At 36.0% G+C, this 22,194-nt stretch overlaps 1 protein-coding gene across 1 annotated transcript; it reads left to right on the top strand.

Annotated features, from left to right (window-relative positions):
- Window positions 1-7,206: 7,206 nt before the first annotated feature.
- On the top strand, window positions 7,207-21,458 carry LOC306864445 (short transient receptor potential channel 7-like; the record flags this gene model as incomplete). Its single annotated transcript, XM_079408455.1, has 12 exons — window positions 7,207-7,604; window positions 11,470-12,232; window positions 14,046-14,228; window positions 14,305-14,469; window positions 14,572-14,788; window positions 18,496-18,729; window positions 18,941-19,205; window positions 20,313-20,508; window positions 20,609-20,830; window positions 20,904-20,981; window positions 21,056-21,131; window positions 21,319-21,458. 12 exons carry the CDS (start codon window positions 7,207-7,209, stop codon window positions 21,456-21,458), a joined length of 2,937 nt encoding a protein of 978 aa, XP_079264581.1.
- Window positions 21,459-22,194: the final 736 nt, after the last annotated feature.

The raw sequence follows: 22,194 nt of genomic DNA, 5'->3' as shown, positions 1-22,194 counted from the left end.
AGTGCAGGAGTTATACTTTAAAAATAGGATAGTTCACACAAAAATGAAAATCTGCTGAAAATGTGCCCATCCACAGGCCATCAAAGACGTAGAGAGTTTGTTTTTGGAAAAAATTTAGCATTTAATTTTAGCAAATTAAAACTTGCTCAACAATGGATCCTCTGCAGTGAATCGGTTCCATCAGAATGACAGTCCAAACTTGCTGATAAAAACATTACAATAATCCACAAGTAATTCATACGACTTCAGTCCATCAATTAACATGTGAAATGAAAAGCAGTATAATTCATTAGTAATTGTTTTTGCATCACCAATGAATCATCCTCGGTGAATGGGTGCTGTCGGAGTCCAAACTGCTAATAAAAAAAAAACATTACGGTAATCCACAAGACCCCATTCCAATGTCTTGTTTTTAATTAATGTAAAGTGGTGTTTGTAAGAAACAAACCTGTAATTAAGACCTTTTTATCTTTCAAAATAAGAGTCCTCTATCCATAATAGTTCTTTTTCCAATGAAAGTCATCTCGTCTGATTTAGGAGAGAAATATGCACAGATCAAGCACAAGCAGAAATAGACCAAAGCTAGATTTTGATGTTAGAGGACAACTGGGGGATAGACTTTTTTCACTTGAGGAAGCATTATAATGATTATTGTATTTTGACCAGTAGTAAAACATTAAAATGCCTTATTGATGGATTGGTTTCTTACAAACCTACAGCATTTCCTAGAAACACACAGCTTTTCTTTTCACATGATGTTAATCGATGGGCTCAAGTCGTATTAATTACTTGAGGACTGTGATGTTTTCATCAGCTGTTTGGACCCTCATTCTGACAGCACCCATTCACTGCACATGATCCAAATCTGTTCTGATGAAGAAACAAACTCACCTATATCTTGGAAGGCCTTAGGGCAACTAGGCTACATTTTTGGCAAACTTTTCATTTAAGGAAATTAAAATGATTGGTTTGCTTGTATAGTTATGTATGTTAAAAGCAAGAAGTTTAACATCGAAAATCACCCAGCAATACTTAATATAGATGTATTAAAAGCTCATGTAGTGTCAGCCTGGAATTTAATAAATATTGGCCACATAAAGACGGTCACAAACCATTTAGTGGTTTCTTTTTTTCTGTCTTATATTAAGCTTGAGGGCTTTATAAAATGCTTTTAAATGTCTCAGTAGGTTTAAATACTACAAGCTCAAGCTCCTTGAAAAATCAACATCTTTAAGGAATTTAAATTATATTGAATCTATTACGGAGTTCATTTTGAATTCAAGTCTTGAAGAAAAGATCTTCTCCCAACCTGGAATACAAAAAGAGGACACAGAATCATAAACATTCAATAGGCACTTCCAACATATCCTTGCATTTAAGCACAGCCTACCTGGTACTTCCCCAGTCACCTGCCAGGTTGTCGGCTACACTGTGCAACATCCAGAACGTCTTCAGCACTTGTGCACCGTCACGTAAAATAAAACACTGACCGACCCAAGCAGAACACGAACCTGCAGATATGCACATATTTTGTCACATCATTATAACATGGTGTTCTAACCAAAGCCAAATCAGAATTTTACAGAGGCCGCTTGCAAGGTAACCATAGTTTCTGAGAAATTACCGCGGTTACGAGCAGGAAGTGAGAAACGGTGTTGCTTGCTTAAACCATGCTGGTAGATGCAGTAGCTACATCAATATGCTGTCAAAAAGCTTTCCCCATTGAGATCCATTCAAAAGTAACCACACATCTTAACAAGTAATAAAAAAAAGCAAGGCAATTTTGCAGTTTGGTTACCATGGTAAATTTTTCTAAAGTGTATTGCTTGGGTCATTATACCTAAAAGAGGCGGCATTTCCATTTGAATCTTTTTCAGAAGTTAAACTCAATATGTCAAAGCTACAGAGCACAACTTTGCGCTATTAATTTATCTTCTAATGCAACACAATTACCATTAATTTACCACAGGCTGACACGTTTTCATATTAGTGATGTTGTAACTAATTAAACTAATAGGAAGCAGTATCAGCACAGACTAATTTAATTTACATTCAAAGGTCTCCCCTAACTCGAAGTGTGGTAACGTTGCGGTGTTTGACACGTTATGAAGGTCTAGTATTATGTAGCATGTTTCCGTTTAAACGTAGGCCTACTTTGCCTTTCTCCCACAGCACGGAGAATGAAACGGCAGGTTGAGTCCCGTTGCCAACTATCCCGATGATCCGTGCAGTGCGGTGTGAACCGGCGGCGCCGTGCGTGCTCTCCACCGCGGTCTGATACACACCTCTGACCTCTGACCCTTCTGCCTTCACACGGAGCCCAGCTCATTGTGCCAAACGACCGTAATATTACAAAAACTGACCTTCGGTGATCAAACGATCATTTTAATTGAGCTAACATGCATGCCAAATCAGAATATGAATTCGTAAATTCTCTACACTTATAAGTCAAATACCTTGATTTCCAGCGTTGAGGACTTAAACGTCTCTCGTTTGCAGACACCATTTGAGAGGTGATCAAAGTCACAAAAAGCAAATACCACATTAACAAGCTCATCTTGGTCCAAAACTGTGGGACACAGTGGGTCATATTTCACGCTTCATCCTGCCTAAAGTAATCTAGTTCATTAATTTGCATAGGCAGGTAATCCTGTTATTGGTCGTATTTAAATTAGGGTTGCCTTTTTCTTTTTCCCTTATTGGAAAATACTAATTAGAATGACCAGAGGGAGGCAGTGTTGACTCAAAATATACATATTTAATAAACTTAGACAATTTAAATTGGCTGTGTGTTGTATTATGATTTGTTAACTGATTATCCAGCAGTCGGGGTAACATATTTACGCCAGCTAATATGTTATTTATATATTTATATTAAGTAATTTTGTATATGGTTACACATCTGTAGCAAATTAATCTATATGATTACATATTGTACAAGTCCTAAAAATTATTTAACATTTCCATCTTTATGCTTTAATTCTCAACGTTTCTTTATTTCTTATTTCTCATCATGGAATATACTGTTCAAAATTTGGGGTCAGTAAGATTTTTTTTAAATCCTTTTTTTAATTTTAAGGAAATTAATACATTAATTTAGCAAGGCTGCATTGAATTATTCAAAAGTCGTAATACTGATGTTACAAAAGATTTCTATTTCAAATAACTGCTGTTCTTTTGAAATTTGCTTTAATCAAAGAATCTTAATGAAAGAAAATTTATAATACTTAAATAAATAAATAAAAATGTTTCTTTAGCAGTAAATCAGCGTATCACATTGATTTCTGAAGGATCATGTGACACTGAAGACTGGAGTAATTATGATGAAAACTCTGCTTTGCATCACAGGAATAAATTATATTTTAAATTATATTAAATTAGAAAACAGCTCTTTTAAATTGTAATAATATTTCACAATCTTGCTGGGTTTTTTTTATCTAATAAATGTATAGCCTTGGTGAGAATAAGAGACTTCTTTCAAAAACATTAAATATTTTACTGACCACAAACTTTTGAAAAGTTGATTCACATGACATTATCACACTGGGGTAAGTTGTCACTTTGTCACACAGCCAATTTTAAGATTTTCAGCTCATTTTAAACAGTAACACAGTTAGTCAACAAGAAATCAGAATTGTAAAAACATAAATGCAGGTGATATACAATAAGAATGAATGCTCCCAAACTCTGTAATAATTATCTTCCCATGCCACTGACATTTTTCATTTCCAGTACATCTGGTAATTTATGTGAGCATGGCTCAGCTGATTTGAAAGTATGCTTCAGCTGTTGGAGAAAATCTTCCTCTTATGACTCAGCGAGTAAACATTGTGTGAAATGACAGGTTACTCCAGGCTGCTGCGCGGTCTTGTGTGCCATTAATGGTTTTTCACTCAACAGCTGCAGAGAGGAAGCAACACTCATGTGGCATTTCAGAGAGCATTATGTTGTGTGCTCATTATATTCGTTCAGAGACACTAAAGCTTTTTTATTTCACTTTGTTTTTTTCGTTTTCCACTTTTCAGGGAACTGCTACACGCTTCTGTGTATTTGGATAGGCTAGAGTTTGTTTATAGATGAAATCACATGTGACGTGAATAACAGCAGTGGTCCTCTGGTATGTTTTATTTATTTTTAAACATGTGATATTTCTGCATAAAAATACCTGCTTTCCCACTTAAATAAATATGTACAAATTTTTGGGAGGTTAGAGAGCTGAAGACTGATGTGTAAATATTAATAGAAGTTGCATCTTGTGCCTGGAGTGGCCTGATTTTATTTTTATTTTTTCTGTCACTCTTGTTTTGTAAGAACAGGTGTGTGTGTATCTTTGTACCTTTGCTTCTCTCTTTCTTCCCTGAAAGGATTATTGAGTCGCTTGGGTGATGGTTGCATCAGTAATCCCTGTCCCATCGGTCACACGATAACAAACTCCAAAATACACAGGAAAGAAAAAAATAGATATATTTTTGTGCAGTGCAAAATCTTTAGGTCAGTGGAAAATATTTAAAGAATCTGACTGGACAATCAAAAATTGATTGAAATTACTAATATTATTTTTACATGCACATTACAAGGATCAAAAGTACAATAAACACAAAAATTATATATAATAATTATTATATTTTTATATATTTTTAAACTGTGATGTATTTCTGTGATGCAAAGCTGAATTTTCAGCATCTTTACTCCAGTCTTCAGTGTCACATGATCCTTCAGAAATCATTCTAATATGTTGGTTTGATGCTCCAGAAGTATTTATCATTATTATTATTATTATAAATGTATTTATGTATTTTGAAAACAGGAAAACATTTTTGAAAGCATATTCCAGCATTCTTTAATGAATAGAAACATCAAAAGTTTAATACATCTGCTTTATCTATCTTTTCTCTGTCATCTAATGCAATTTATTGCATGAATGCTGAGTAAATAATAATAATAATAATAATGATAATGATGATAATAAAGATTACGTTTTTTTAATTCAGTATATATATTATATAATATTACTTCTTAAATTGTAAATGGTGAAACGGTACACATAATTTTGGAAAATAGGAAAAAGTAGCATCTTGCTTTTTATACTTTTTATAATTTTATACTAAAGTCTAAGAAAAAGTTACATTTCAATGTCACATTTAAACTTAAAATTTAGGGGGGGGGGGGCATTAAATGTCTATTTTAACATATAGCTATTTAAAAAATACAATGATTTTTTTTTATCCTGGGGTACAGAAAATTTCCCCAGTTGAACTGTGTGTAAATCCAGTTGTGTGTGGGAAGAACTGACAGCAATAAATCTATCAGTGACAAGATTACAGCTGTGCTGGTTGTTCTAAAACACTCTTTCTGTCTTTTTCTCTCACAGTTTGTCATTCATTCAACCAAAACAATGGGAAAAATCCTGCTTTCTCTCTTGTAAATGTCCTCTCATAACCTTCCTTCATCTCACCCACACTCCAATCCCAACATCTGCTGAATGAAATTCTACTGCAACATCTTTTCTCTAACTGACACCTCTATTTCCCCAAAGGCAGAATAATCTTCTAGAGATACTGTCTGAGCAGCACATTGTACCTGTGGGGAAAGACATTGACAAACTCGGCTATTCATTACACAATATCGATCAAGTCTGGACTGAGATTATTTGCGGTTAACACATGATTTGATGGAACATAGTATTTGGAGTCTTTGTGTCGTACATGAAGATTTTTGCTTTCGTTTCTTTGCTTTGCATCATTTGGATTCATCTCACATTTCCTTTGAATTCTAAACTGACATCACACAATTAATTTGGCGAGTCATATGAGATGAGATGGGCCAGACCTCCTTGAAGATCTCCTTGAATGAAGCCTTTGATGAGCATCAAAGCACCTCAACAGGTGATCTGTTGCAGTTCATCCAACAGCTGCTCTGCATTTAGCATGGAGGGGTTTCAAATCTCAAACTGTTTTGTGGCTTGATGCTGATGTTCTTATGTACCATGTTACATTCTGGGATTCCATTTTAATGAAACATTTTAGGAGAGACCAGGGCTTGTCACACAATATCTCAAAGCACTCGAAGGTCGAACTTATTGTTCTCTCTCTAGCAGTGACGTTAGTATAACACACTTAATTCAAAATAGTCATAAATTAAAAAAATTTCTTTCTTTCTTTTTTCTTTTTTTGTTAATTCTATCCCATAAACAAAATGTCTGTAATGTAATATTATCAGTAATGCAATTATAAATAAATACATTTAATTAAAATATAAGGATATATAAAATAGAAAGAAATATATTAAAATATAAATATAAAGTATAAACATTTTGTTTTAAAATGTGTGTATATTCTCTTTTTTATGAAAGAAAAAAATCTCTATTCTCTGTAATTCTCTACAATTTTGTTTTTTAAAGAAAAATGGTTTTGTTTTAAGTATCTCAACCATACCATTCTTCTTTCCCATCTTGCATACTGCATCATCACTGGCACTGTCCCATTCTGGCAAAGGTAAGTCTGACAAACTGACAGCAGTTTGTATTTGTACTTCCTCCATGGCCCCTCTGTCTCAAGGTCTACCCCAGGGTTCGGTACCTGCCCCCCTTCTATTCATATATATAAGTATATATAATCAAGATGTCATGTAAGCACACAGTAGAAACACCAGACCGATCATCGGTTTGCCAGTGGTGTACCTGCAGAGTCACTGTTAGCTGGGATAATAATCTGAAGAACCTGTAATGTAACACCAAGAACCTGAAGAACTTGTTTAATCTCCAAAAAAAAAAACATATAGCTCAACTCAAGAACCCTATAGAAAACATATTTTAAAGAAGAAAGTTCTTACTGCTTATTTGTTTAGATTTTAATGTATTCTCTGTTTTCTGGCATTCTCATGTAATTTGCGATTTTAATTAATTTATCTTCATTTTAGTTTCGAATTTAATTGACATTGTTTTAATGATGTTTAGATACTTTTAATGAACAACAAGGCAAACATACTGTAATATTTAATAGTGTGTTTTTTGGGGGGGTTTTTTTTTTTTGCAATGTGTAGCTACTTGTGAACTCTTCACAACACTGGTGGGAGGTGTTCATCTGAAAGGTCGGAGAGGGAGAACCAGAAGAAAAAGTGCGTGTTTTACAAACTGACTGTCACACTTGTCGCAGACCATGATATTGTCTGAATCTCTCACTGACCTGGAGCTTCTTTGTTCTCAAAATGCCGAATGAGAGAGACGATATGCATGCCAAAGAGCAGTTCATCATGTCTCACGCCGCTCTCTGCACCATCCCGCTCGCGCTCTCGGCGGGAGATGCTGCTATCGCCGCAGCAGAGATCGAGCGATGCGCACCGGACACTCACGGAGAAGAGTTTACCTACAGCGATAGAAACGCCCGCTGTCGCCCTGACAGACCTATGTTAAACAAGTGTATGACTCTGCCTGGTACTCTGATAGATAACGACCGCACCAAGACAGAGTTATCAGATCTCCATCAAGTTGAGGGGTCCAGACATGAGTTTGGCCATCACGCGCACAGGTTATTCGACAGCGATGATGACCTGGACTATCACGTGCACCATCACTGGCATCCTCACGAGAGCAACTCACACTATTCGTAAGTAAAAACAACACATATTAGCACTGTGACGTGTAACATTCAAACGTTGATTTGAAAATGACTACATTAACAAGATTGTCTAATCTACACAAATAATGTTTTTTTCATATAATCGAACTGCGTTTGGACTAAGTTGGCATGCGTTTCAGATGATTTTGCTGTAACCTAAATGTATTTATTCATTTATTTATTATCTTTTTTAAAGGCCTGTTTTTGTGCTCATAGATGAGCTTTACCTCAGTCACTCAAGGAAAGAAAAACTCTAAATGCAGGCATAAATGAAAATAAGTAATAAAGTTTGTTTATTAATAATAGTTTTTTTTTTTTTTTTTTTTTTTTGAAGGATCATGTGACACTGAAGCTTGGCTTAACAGCTGCTGAAAATTCAACTTCTCCATCATAAATTACATTTGAAAATATATTAAAATAGAAATGTTATTTTAAATATAGGCCTAATAATATTATTATGTCTGTTATTAATAGTTATTTTGTTTGTTTGTTTTTTTAAAGTAAGGTTTTTCAAGAAAATAAATTAAAAGTTAAGGATAAATCACTGTAGATTAAGTTTATTTTATAACAAATTAAGTTATTTACTGTAACAACAACAGTCTAAGATCGATAAAAAAAAACTTAATGTCAAAAAAGAGAAACTAATAATAAATGTCACTGCCAGCTGTTAGACATGTTCATTTAAGGAGCACTTAAAGGCATAGTTAATCACAAAAAGAATATAAATTATAATTTTTTACTCAACCTCATGATGTCCCAGGCGAATGTGACTTTCTTTCTTCAGGTAAATAGAAACAATTATTATTATTATTATTACTTTTTTATTTTTTTTTTATAAATAGGCCATCTCTGTGCATATAATGCCAGACTATGGTGGGACTCTCAAAGTCCCAGTTGGGCCCGTCTAGGCCTCAGTTCATGTATCACTGAAGCAAAATGATAAGTGTGTGTAAGACAAATATAACCATTTTTAACTATAAACCTTTGCTTCCGGCTAACTGTCATATGCATGTTAATGAGTCGACTCTTGATGTAAATGTCAGCATGATGATGTGAAGTATGATGTGTGATAAATTGCATCACCTCCCAACAGCAGAGGTGATAAAAAAATCAATAAAAAATTGGTTATGTAGTTTTAGATATAAATATAAATGCAAATATTAAGTAATGAGAGCAAAAGAGCAAAGTGTGAGTTTCAGAAGAATCTTTTCAGCCAAGACACTTTATACTGATCAAAAGTAACATTAAAGACATTTAGAATGTTGCAGAAGTTGTTTAATGTTTTCATTTCATAGTTGCTCATTTTAACGTTCTATTCCTCAAATAATCCTGAAAAAAAAGTGACACAGTTTCCACAAAAATATTAAGTAGCACAACTGGTTTCAACATCAGTAATAATAAGCAATGTTTCTTGAGCAACAAATCAGCATATTAGAATTATTTATGAAAGATCGTGTGACACTGAAGACTAATTATGTTTAAAATCCAGCTTTGTTATCACAGGAATATATATTGCTATGTATTATTTTTGATCAAATGCAGCCTTGGTGAAGACAGTTCTTTCAAAAAACATTACATTTTTAAACGCTTCAAACTTAGAACATTATATGCCATAAAATTCCACCAAGACCAAATCATCTGATGTAAGGTAAACATATCATTTCCTACTTTTACTTCATGTCAACAGTTGTCTCGTTTAGGAATATAGCAGAAACATCCCAAGACAAACTCGATTAAGTCTCCTGAGTTGTGAAAGAGCAGTAAAATCTCCCTGGCCTTCTCATGAATGAACATTGTGGTTATTAGATTGACACAGTTCACACAGACCGTATTGAAGCATAAATTATTTAGCCTGTTTATTTCAATCTCGTTTAGTTTCAGGGCTATTGACAGATACATTTGCAAGCTTATGATTCTTGTCCCCTGTGCTCTGCAAAAACTGATCAGTAAAGATTTAGAAATGGAACAAAATGCCATTTTGCACACTACAGAATCGCAATGTTTGATTTATCATGTTGCAAAGCAAGGAATGAGTTTTATTCCAAGTGACAATCACAATTGTGATCCGTTACGCAGTACAATTTGCGCTGAGGCTCTTGCAAAATGGAATAAAATTAGATTTCATCCGTTGCTGTCTACCTGGCTTTTGTTTGAATATAACTTATTTATGATTTAACTAGTTCAGCGTCTTTGAAGCCTTTTTAAGTTCAAGGGAAATTGACACTACAAAGCAGCTCTGGTTAATTTAATAAAGTAATGCACGAAGTCCTGAGGTGAAGATCACACTATATGTTAGGAACATCTGTTCTTAGAGGTGGCTTCTGTAATGAGATGAAGCTGTAGTAAAGGATGTGTGTAATTAGAAGTCCATCTGCATTGATCTCATTGACCACTACTGTAATTTATGGTCTTGTACTGTACTGTAAAGTCATGCAGTGTTTGGTTGATTCAAGGAGGTCTGTAATAGCTGAAGAAAGCTAATAGTAACATTATCTACTAGGCTATAGGTCAATCATGTGACTAATTGTTGTCTTAAAAAAGTAATTTATTCAAAATACATTAAAATGCAATTCAGTGCATCCAATAACTTGAATGTATCTCTGTGTTGGGCATGTGTTTTTATTTCAGTATAATTCATCTTAATATTTTTTGAGGGGCTTAAAGTCAGAAATATCTGGGTGATACAACTGTCCTATTTTCATAATGAAGAAACAAACTTAACTGAAAGGGTTAAATAAACCTCATTGATAGGTTTGAATGAACTTTTATTACTATATCTTAGAAAACAATGTTTTAACAAAAGGTTTTCACTGCTTACAATAAAACTTTTGACTGCATGATCAAAGTCATGTGGTCCTACCAACATGTAAAACATGCAGGAAACAGACACACATAAAACAGAAAATCATATTATAGAGAATAAATGATAGCACATGCAGAGCCTCATGACTGTGTGTCAAGGTCTCTTGAAAAATTATCAAATAAAACAAAAATAATAATAATGATTATATATATTAAAGGCAAGGTTAGTCCAGCTTGTATACTCTCAAAGGTTTGTTATTAAAATATAATATATATACTTAAGTAAATATATATTTAAGACTCACAGATATTCAAGATGAGAACAAAAATGGTTATGACACATGAGATTTCAGTAGTTATAGTCATTTTTATATATAAGATTTCTATAAACTTGGCATGTGTGTTTTATTTGTTAATAATGAACACTCTTAGTATTGTTCCTTTCCCATAACTTTAAATATTAGCCACTTTTAATATAATTTTAATGTTTTTTTTAGCCACCCAGTATAGTTACAACATCTTTTACCCAGCCAACACCAGCAGATGTTCTTCTAAAGGAATATGTGTCATAAACCAATTTCTCTCAATTATTTCAGGTTTCTAGTTTAAAATCATACACTACTCTTTAAACATTTGAGGTTGGCATTACTTAATAAAAAATACAGTAAAAACAGTAATATTGTGAAATTTTATTACAAATCAAAATAAGAGTTTTCTATTTTAATATATTTAAAAATGTAATATATTCTTGTGATAGAAAAGCTGAATTTTCAGCATCATTACTCCAGTCTTCAGTGTCATATGATCCTTCAGAAATCATAATATGCTGATTTGGTGCTCAAGAAACAAAGTTAAGTGTTGAAATAGTTGGGCTGCTTATAATATTTTTGTGGAGACAGTGATTTTTTCAGGATTCCCTGATGAATAGAAAGTTTAAAAGAACTGATGTGAACTATATATTTTTTTAACATTATAAATGTCTTCACTGTCATCTAAAAATCTGAGTGTATATATCAGCAATGCATCGTCATTCTCTGGGTGTTGCATGCAGCTTTGAGGCAATTCAGCGCAGACACACCACCCTGAGAGACAAGTGCCGCAGGCAGGCCGTCCGTGGCCCCGCGTACATGTTCAGTGAGAGAGGCACCAGTCTGACCGAAGAGGAGGAGCGTTTCCTAGATGCCGCAGAGTACGGAAACATCCCTGTGGTTCGTAAGATGCTTGAGGAATCCAAGACTTTGAATGTAAACTGTGTGGATTACATGGGTCAGAATGCATTGCAGCTTGCTGTAGGGAACGAGCACTTGGAGGTCACAGAACTGTTGCTGAAGAAAGAAGGGCTAGCGCGAGTGGGTGATGCCCTGCTATTAGCCATCAGCAAAGGCTATGTGCGGATAGTAGAGGCCATCCTGGCCCATCCGGCATTCGAAGGTGGTCTCCGTCTGACTCTGAGTCCCCTGGAGCAACAGCTAAGAGATGACGACTTCTATGCTTATGATGAAGACGGGACTCGCTTTTCCCAGGACATCACGCCTATGATTCTGGCGGCACACTGCAAGGAGTACGAGATCGTGCACATTTTGTTACTCAAGGGGGCTCGCATTGAGAAACCCCATGACTACTTCTGCAAGTGCGGCGAGTGTGCGGAGAAACAGAAGCAGGATTCTTTCAGCCATTCACGATTGAGGATGAATGCCTATAAAGGCCTCGCCAGCGCTGCCTATCTGTCACTGTCTAGTGAAGACCCTGTGCTCACAGCGCTGGAGCTCAGCAATGAGCTGGCACAACTCGCCAACATCGAGACTGAATTTAAGGTGAGGAAGTGCACAGAAATGCTCTATCTAGAGGTGTCACTTAAAAGCAAAGGCCCAAATTCACTGGCTACATTAGGAGTTTGTGTTGTGTTGAAAAAAAAAAAGACATTATATATCTGTATATTTCATCTATACAGAGTACAGACCCATTTTGAGAAAAATGGTAAAGGGATAGTTCACTCAAAAATGAAAATTCTGTTATCATTATTCACCCTCATGTTGTTCCAAACCTGTATTACTTTCATTCTTGTGTGGGACATAAAATATTTTTTATGTTGGTTTGTTTTTTTGTTTTGTTTTTTGGCTACTGCCATTCTTCAAGATATTGGTGTGTCCACAGAAGAAGAAAAGTCATACAGGTTTGGAACAACATATGAAAGGCCATTTCCACTACCAACTAACTAACTAACTAACTAAATAAATAAATAATAAACATAATAAATAAATAAAAAACATATTTGGTTAATCATATGATGTTAAATGTTATAATTATGACATAAAAGGCAACATTGAGATATATAGTCATAATCATAATTATGAGATCAAAAAAGTCCAAATGTTGACAAAAAATTTAATTTCTGAGATGAAACATCATAATTATGACATAAATCATAATTATATTATATTCATGATATTATAATTATGTATCGACAAAACTTCATAAGACATTTATAAAAACAATTATGTCAGTTTCAACCTTTTCGTCATTGTTTCCATCTGAAATTGTTGACTTATGTCTTAATAGTTTTTGTTATAATTTTTACCTTTTATGTCATAATTATGACTTCTTATCTCATGATTTCGACTATATATATATATATATATATATATATATATATATATATATATATCAGTATACATATATATATGTGTTTTTATTTTGTTGGTTTTTTTTGGGTGGGGGGTGTTACCATGAGTTGAATCACTATGAATCATTATGTACTTTGTTCATAATACAAACTCCCTTAAGGCGCTCTCATGATTATTTCAAAGCACAGCTTCTCAGTTAATCAAGTGTCCAATCGTGAAACGTGTGCTCATGGCCCTATAATGAGCTGTGTCTCTCTGAAAGAAACGTCTACACTCATTCGAGCTCACAGACCAGCAGATTATTCCACACGAAAACCAATTTCCCACCCCTGAGATTACCCTCATTAAAATTAGAGGCTGTTCGATGACAGTTTCTGGTTCAATAGAATCTCTCCACACAACATTTTTCCAAAAAGAAAACGTTTCTCCAGAGAGCTTCATGCGCTTCGCCGACGTGTGTTGTTTTATATTTAACTATGTAGGGGAAAAGTTCCTCACTGAACGTCACTCCTGGGAAATATCTAATCAGGAGTTCTCAAATCCAGACAGTTTTTCCCTTATTGTGGTTAGTGAGCTATTAATTCAAACTGCTCCATCGAGAGCTTCCTGTAATCACCCCGTTATTATTCTCTCATCACCGTTTTTCTCTACAGACGATCACTTTGACAGTTGTAATGGCGTGTCAGTGATTCCGCTTCTGTAATTCCACATAACATGTTTGTTCTCCTCAACCACTGCAATGCTATAATTAGCAGGATGGGCTTCTCATGGGTGCCCTCCATTAGGTAAATTTCTGTTTGAGAAGATCTGATGCAAACATCAATCAGACTTCCATTTGGAGGTGCGACATGGGACTTTCATATTCACACACATCCATGTCTTTCACAGCAGAGCGTTCACTGTTCGCTAGATTCAATTTAGGTCCCAGTTGGAGTTAATTATTTTTTACAAGTGATTAATAGCCTGCCTGAAGTCATAATACTGTCGCTCTGTTTTGTTTCAGAATGACTACAGGAAGCTCTCCATGCAGTGTAAGGACTTTGTGGTTGGCGTTCTGGATCTCTGCAGAAACACAGAGGAGGTAGAGGCCATTTTGAATGGAGATGTGGACCAGAGCCCCCCGAGCGAACACCACCGGCCCTGCCTTAGCCGGGTCAAACTGGCCATTAAGTATGAAGTTAAGAAGGTACAGGGAAATTATTTATAGACTAAAGTGGAAGTGGTTTCCCAAGACAATGTCTAATTCAATGCTGTCCCTGCAGTTTGTGGCTCATCCGAACTGCCAGCAGCAGTTACTGACGCTGTGGTATGAGAATCTATCAGGCCTTAGGCAGCAGTCAATCGGTGTGAAGTGTTGGACAGTGCTGGGAGTGATGGTTGGCCTGCCATTTCTTGCTATTGCATATTGGATTATGCCCTGCAGCAAGGTACATCATCATCATTCAGAATCAATTCATTTAATAACATTGGGCAGACTTCTCTTTTTCTTCCATTGTTAAATGCATTTCTGCATTTGCTCTTTTCTCCAGGTGGGCCAGGTTCTCCGCAGTCCCTTTATGAAATTTGTAGCTCACGCCGTCTCATTCACCCTCTTCCTGGGTCTTCTGGTTCTCAATGCCTCCGACCGCTTCGCAGGAGTCAAAAACCTTCCTAACGAAACCATCACTGATCATCCACGGCAGATCTTTCGCATTAAAACCACTCAGTTCTCGTGGACAGAGATGTTGATAATGGAATGGGTGTTGGGTGAGTATCAGTCAAGCATGCAGATCATATTCTTCGGTCAAAAATATTGTGTCCAAAATAGGAAATCTCTTACAAGTTAGCACTATTAACACCTTGAATTCAGGTGAGTGCACATCACATTTACCGCTCTTGCGAAATTTCATAGATGGAGTTGAGTCATTCAGGAATCAGCGCGATTTTGTGTGAGGGCGTAAGATTTCGCTTATATTGGTCATGCAAAATCGCCACGCTAAAAGTAGGACAATAGTAAACAGTCAATTGTTCAGTTACAGTTTTTCTCGATTGGTTTGGCTCATTTCTTGAAACCGAGATGACATTCTCAAAATAACATGGACAAATCTCCAAACCACCTTGCAATTGTTCACAACAGAATGTCATTTTTCATTGGTTTTATCAAATTGCAAATGCTTTAGTACATGTCTCAAGTGACTCTGTGCTTTTTTTCAAATGATTATGTACAAGTAGCTACAGTTAGCACAATGAGCCCACATTTAGCACATTTTCCAAATAAATAGATCTTGCTGATCTAAACTGATTAGTTGATTTTTCAGTGAAATGGTTACTCTCTCCAAAACATATCAGCATGGTTTCATTGTGTAAGTCATCATATGCACAATTGTCTGTTCAACTGTCAAAATTAGTCAAAGATATAATACCATGAAAGAATTTCTTGGAACATTTGATAAATTTATGACAGTACTTGACAATCAATCAGGTCAAATTAGAACTAACGAAGGAGCAGTTTCCCACATCTCAGATGACTAATCAAACAGTTTGTTTAGTTACCTGACAGGTGTTGTCTATGATTATGACTGCTGCCAAAAGTATATAGACAGAGCTTGGCCCGGGGCCAGTTTCATTTGCAGTGTGAACATGGAAGCACCTCGCCAAGTACAACAGCAACTTCCTGCTCGAGGAAGAGGAGGAAGAAGAAGAGGAAGAGGAGGAGTGAGAATGCGTGGAGGAATAGGGGGAAGAGGCCGAGGAGCACGGAGGCACCATGATGTCCCAGATGAAATCCGGGCCACCCTTATTGACCACGTTATAAACCATCGCCTCACAATGGCAGAGGCAGGTCGCCGAGTGCAGCCTAATGTGCCTCGGTCTACAGTCTCCTCCATCATCCAAACCTTTCGCAGGGAAAACAGGTACAGAACTATTCTATTGAACTATTCAGTGTTGGTGTGTGTGTAGGCCTAGAGTACTGTAATATCTTCATGTGATATTATATGATACTATAAAAATGACAAAGAAAAAAAAATGGAGAAAATACTGTGAATAGTATTCCAGTCACTGTGCAGTGCATCACACTTTTAGTACCATAAAACAGCAGTACAATTACATTGGTAACTCATTTTGTAACAAATTTACAGTGTTGACCTTTGACTTGTATGTCTAGGATTGGACGACAGCCTCAAGTGGGTGGCAGAAGAAAACTTCTAAATGAACAACAAGAACGAGAAATATGCAACATGGTCATTGCAAATAATGCCATCACACTGAGACAGATTCGTAATGCAATCCTTCTAGACAATGTAATGTTCCAAAATATAAACTCTATCAGCATCTCCACAATAGACCGGGTATTGAAGAAACATCAGATGACCATGAAACAGATTTACAGGGTACCATTTGAGAGAAACTCTGACAGAGTGAAAGAGCTGCGGTACCAGTATGTGCATGTAAGTCAACTACTGGTTGTCTATCATTGTAACACTATTACAGTAAGACATGGTTACCACTTTTTTTTGTTTTGCTTTATCCTTTTTACCTTCAGAATCCAGCTTTGTGTGACTAGAGCATTTTGCCTAGAAATTGTCTTCAGTTTTTCACTCCCTCTTTTTACAGTACTTTAGATCCTCCCTGCAGTATCTGTCTCTACTTGACTGATTAGATTTATTTTTATTCTATTGTAGAGAATAATGGCATTAGAAGGCAACGAAACCCCTCACATCCTAGTGTTGGTTGATGAAGCTGGCTTCAACCTGGCCAAAGGTCGAAGGCGTGGCCGTAACATCATTGGCCACCGAGCCACTGTGGATGTCCCAGGCCAGCGAGGAGCAAATATAACAATGTGTGCCGCTATATCAGAAAGAGGTGTGGCCACACACATTCCCAGTTTAGGGCCCTACAATACACAAAAGCTCCTAAATTTTTTGGACCACCTTTATACTGATCTGATCCCGGAAAATGAGAGAGGTGAAGAAGGACCTCAGCTACCACATTATGTCATTGTGTGGGATAATGTGAACTTCCACCGTGGCCCACGCATCAGAACCTGGTTCACCACCCATCCCCGGATGCTAATGGAGTTTCTTCCACCTTACTCTCCTTTCCTAAATCCAATTGAGGAGTTTTTTTCAGCTTGGAGGTGGAGGGTGTATGAGCATCAGGCTCAAGACCAGAGGGCCCTGCTGCATGCAATGGATGCTGCATGTGAGGACATCACAGGGGATCAATGTAGGGGATGGTTGAGACATTCACGCCGTTTCTTCCCTCGCTGCATCGCAAGAGAAAATATCCGTTGCGATGTGGATGAGAATTTATGGCCTAACAGAGAGCAGCGCGTCGATGGCCAGGAGGATGAGGATGGTGGCCAGGAAAGAGAGGGTGACAATGGCGACCACTGAAAATATTACTGTACTATAGTTCTGAAACTTTATTTACAGTATGGAAGGCTAGAGTTTTTTTGTGTTTTTTTTGTTTTTTGTTTGTGTTTATAACTGTTCACATTTACAGAATCCTGTATATGTTTTCTTTTCACAGTATGTTCTCTAATGTTAACATTTCTTTGTACGAATAAAAATGTTTACAGTTTCCTTGAGTATGAGTGGTTTATTGGAGGCTGATTTTACTGTAAAATCTTTTAGTTTTATTCATAGTGGTATTCTGTTGCTAGACCTGTGCCTCAGTGACAAAACGTCTAAGCATTTTGACTTGCAGTGCTTAAACAATGCCAAAGGTATAATGCATTTTGGGGGCATTGACTATTTATATGAGAATGATATTTAGTTTTGACACATGGATAAACTGTTTTGGGAGAGAGATGAGCTTTTGCAGGGGATCCATGGTGTTGTGCTAAACCATCCAGGTTATTTTGACAAAAGTACTAAATGAATGCACATGTGCCAAGGCAATTGAGAAGGATCTGTGCTATTTTGACTGTACTGACCTTTTATATGGGAAAGGAATCTGCTTTTGAAGCATGGAAGAAGAGTTTGGGGAAAGATATTTGATTTTGCTAGTGAGCTATAATGTTGAGCAGAACTGTAAGACTGTTTGGCCAAATGACCTTATGGTTTTGAGAATGTCATCTCGGTTTCAAGAAATGAGCCAAACCAATCGAGAAAAACTGTAAAGTCAGTTCATTATTGATTCAGTTCAGTGTAATAACTCTGTAAATTATGGAATGAGTTCAATTTATCTATTAAGCAGCTCTGTAGAAAACAGTGATTGGATGGATGGATGGATGGATGGATGGATGGATGGATGGATGGATGGATGGATGGATGGATGGATGGATGGATGGATGGATAGATGGATGGATAGATAGATAGATAGATAGATAGATAGATAGATAGATAGATAGATAGATAGATAGATAGATAGATAGAACTTTTGATCTCTAGAATAATCCGTAATAAATGACTTAATATTTCAAGTGTGATGAATGAACCCCATTTCTTTTCTTTGACTCTCCTGATCAGGAATGATCTGGACGGAGTGTAAGGAGGTTTGGGCTGATGGGCCACGAGAATACATCATGCATTTGTGGAATGTGTTAGATTTTGGCATGCTGTCAGTCTTCGTGGCGTCATTCACCGCACGGTTCATGGCTTTCCTGCGAGCCTCCCATGCACAGCTGTATGTGGATTTGTACGTGACTGATGCAGATTTGATCAATGCCTCGTTACCAGAAGACGTGGCCTACTTCACTTATGGTATGTTGCAAAATTAAAGAATCTGTATATTCAAGAAATAAAAATCTAAAGTGAATTGTAACATACTGTATCAGTATAAAAGACCAGAAGGTCTGTTTCTGTTCTCAATCAAATGCTTATGTATGCCATACAGACTTTTGTGCAGCTGTCTGAAATGAAACAAAATGCTGCCATCAAGTGGTGACATCAAAGAATGCCTCTTCTCTCTCAGCCAGGAACAGGTGGCTTCCCTCAGATCCTCAGCTCATCTCTGAGGGCTTGTACTCCATCGCTGTGGTGCTCAGTTTCTCACGTATCGCCTACGTTCTGCCGGCCAACGAGAGTTTCGGACCATTACAAATATCTCTTGGGCGCACGGTGAAGGATATTTTTAAATTCATGGTCATCTTTATCATGGTCTTCCTTGCCTTCATGATCGGCATGTTTAATTTGTATTCTTACTACTTGGGAGCTAAATATAATCCTGCATTTACCACGTAAGTTCAAAAAAGTTACAATGACAAGTATTATATTCAGAATTTACTTGTTAAAGGGACAATTCACCCAAAAATATATAATTAAACAAATATATCATTTATTCCCCATTGTGTTACAAATTAGAGGCTTTTTACACAAAACACAAAAGTAGATGTTTTGCAGAATGTACAGGCTGTTGATATATGACCAGTGGCTGTCAAGCTCAACAAAATATAAAATTAGTCTATTTGACTATACCGTTATACATCATTCAAAGGTTTGGGGTCAGTATGATTACTTTCTTTCTCTCGCTCTCTCTCTCTCTCTCTCTCTCTCTCTCTCTCTCTTTTTTTTATGGTGACAGTAAACATATTTGTTACAAAAAATATATATTTTAGATAAACGGTTGTATATGAACTTTCTAGTCATCTAAGAATCTTGAAAAAAAAAAATATTGCGGTTTCCACAAAAATAATAAGTAGCAAAATTGTTCAACATAGATAATAGGAAACATTTCTTGAGCAGCAAATCAGCATATTAGAATGATTTCTGAATGATCATGTGTCACTGAAGACTGGAGTAATGATGCCTTGCCATCACAGGAATATATTACATTTTAAGATATATTCAAATAGAACAAAGTTATTTTAAATTGTAAAAATATTTTTAAATATTTCTGTTTTTACTGTATTTTTCATCAAATAAATGCAGTCTTGGTGAGCATAAAAATCACAAAAGTACAACACATTTTACAGACTCCAAATGTTTGAATGGTAGTGTATAATAAATTTACATATATATATACACACACACACACACACACACATCTATGTGTTGAATCACCCAATAATAAAATGTGATATTCTGTAGTTTTGTCTCATATTCATCTTTTAATCATATTTGTAAATGTCTTGACTCCACAGCCAACAGAGCAATTTTGTCTTTACTGTTCCAATACTTTTGGAGGGCACTGTGTATATATATATAATTTGTTTTTTGTTTTGTTTATTTGTGTGTGTGTGTTCCACTAATAAAAGAAAGTTGTACATGTTTTGAAAACATGATACAATTTTGTATTGAATTTTGCATTTTTGTATTGAAATAACTTTTTACATATACTGTTGCAGGGTAGAGGAAAGCTTTAAAACGCTGTTCTGGTCCATCTTTGGTTTATCTGAGGTGATCTCTGTGGTTTTGAAGTACGATCATAAGTTCATTGAGAACATTGGTTACGTGCTCTTTGGAGTCTATAATGTCACAATGGTGGTGGTCCTGCTCAACATGCTCATAGCCATGATCAACCACTCATACCAGGAGATTGAGGTGAGACAAATGTACTTTTGAAGAAAAAAAAAAAAAGTATAATAATACTCAAAAGGATAGTTTGTCATGCAGATGTTTATATTTGCGTGTGTGAGAACAGGAGGACGCTGATGTAGAATGGAAGTTTGCTCGTGCAAAGCTGTGGCTCTCCTATTTTGATGAAGGCAGCACTATTCCACCCCCCTTTAATCTAATACCCAGCCCCAAATCCTTCTATTACATGGCTCAGCGCACCAAAGCATGCCTTGTGAGTTTATGCAAGGCCAGGGTTCATAGCAACAGCAGCCAGCAGGATGTGGGAATGGCCAATTCACGCTCTAAGGTCAGAGATCGGCAAGGATTTTCAAACGGTTCAAATGTACAAATCGCAGGTTGTAATTTTGATATCTTTTCAGCTTCGTCGCTTTCGACCTTACCACGCGCAAGAGGGCTTCACGGTTAGAAATCCTATCAAACATCCCACAAGATATCAGGTATCGATTGATTTTTATCCTAAAATTTTTTGCATCATGGCAAAATGTCATTCTAAACTTTCTTAATCTCACAGAAACTCATGAAGCGTCTCATCAAGCGATATGTCCTAAAAGCCCAAACTGACAGTGAAAGCGATGAGATCAATGAAGGTAAGACTCATTTACTCATCCATTAGTGTCTCTTGTGTGATTTACTTGTCTAGTCCTAAACACATTTCTTTGGTTGATGTCAAGCAATTAACCGTAAAGTGTTAAAAATGGCTGTAACTGTGATTTTGGTGCCAAGTTTTACTCGAAACTCTTTAAACCCTCGTTTTCATGTGGCTTTTCTTCTCAGGTGAGTTGAAGGAAATCAAGCAGGACATTTCCAGCCTCCGCTACGAGCTCCTGGAGGAAAAGTCACAGGCCACTGAAGAACTTGCTGAACTGATTCAGGAGCTTGGAGACAAACTCAGCAAAGGAACCAAGAGACCATGAAAAATGAAGTCTTGTGATTGTAGCTGAAAGTGTTCTGGGCCGAGTCTAGATCTGCTCAAATATTTTGTTTAGATAAAAAACTTTAAAGTCTCGTTATACTCTTCATCTGTTTTAGACATTGGTTTGTGAAGGTATAATTTGTGGTTGCCATTTTGTGTTGGATGCAATTTAATAAAGTCATTTTAATAACTCTAACTCAGGAGAGACACATAATAAATTTATATGAATGTATTATCACAATATCTCTATTATTAACATGACAACAACAGAGCTAAATGTGTTAGTACATTAGTTCTCATTCCAGAGCTGCACATTATGGTCTTGGAGGCTTGACGTATGGGTTTATGATAAAAAAAAAAAAATGTGTTTTAAATAACACAGTCATCCAAAATGTGCATGGAGAACTCCAGGACCTGGACAAAGATGTAATACAATTTTCCTCTCTCTCTCACACTTTTTTTTTTTTTTTTTTTAAATCATGTATTATGAAGAAATATATAATTTTATTTTGTCTAAAGAAAATTAAGCCTTTAAAAAAAAAAAAAAAAAAAGACTGTTAAAGGTTTTACATTGTGACATTATTTCCATGAGAGTTAAGCATATTTCCCTTCCAAGTCCATAATTCAATAAAATAAAATAATTTTCATAAAAACAAAAGTCACAATGCAAAAGGATCCTAATGGCTTGGTTTTCTTTATGTGAAGTAGAATGAATAAAAACAACAGGTCTGTGTGTG

Source organism: Barbus barbus, assembly GCF_936440315.1.
Source record: "Barbus barbus genome assembly, chromosome: 45".
Lineage (NCBI taxonomy): Eukaryota > Metazoa > Chordata > Actinopteri > Cypriniformes > Cyprinidae > Barbus > Barbus barbus.
This window is presented reverse-complemented; position numbering and strand designations above follow the sequence as displayed.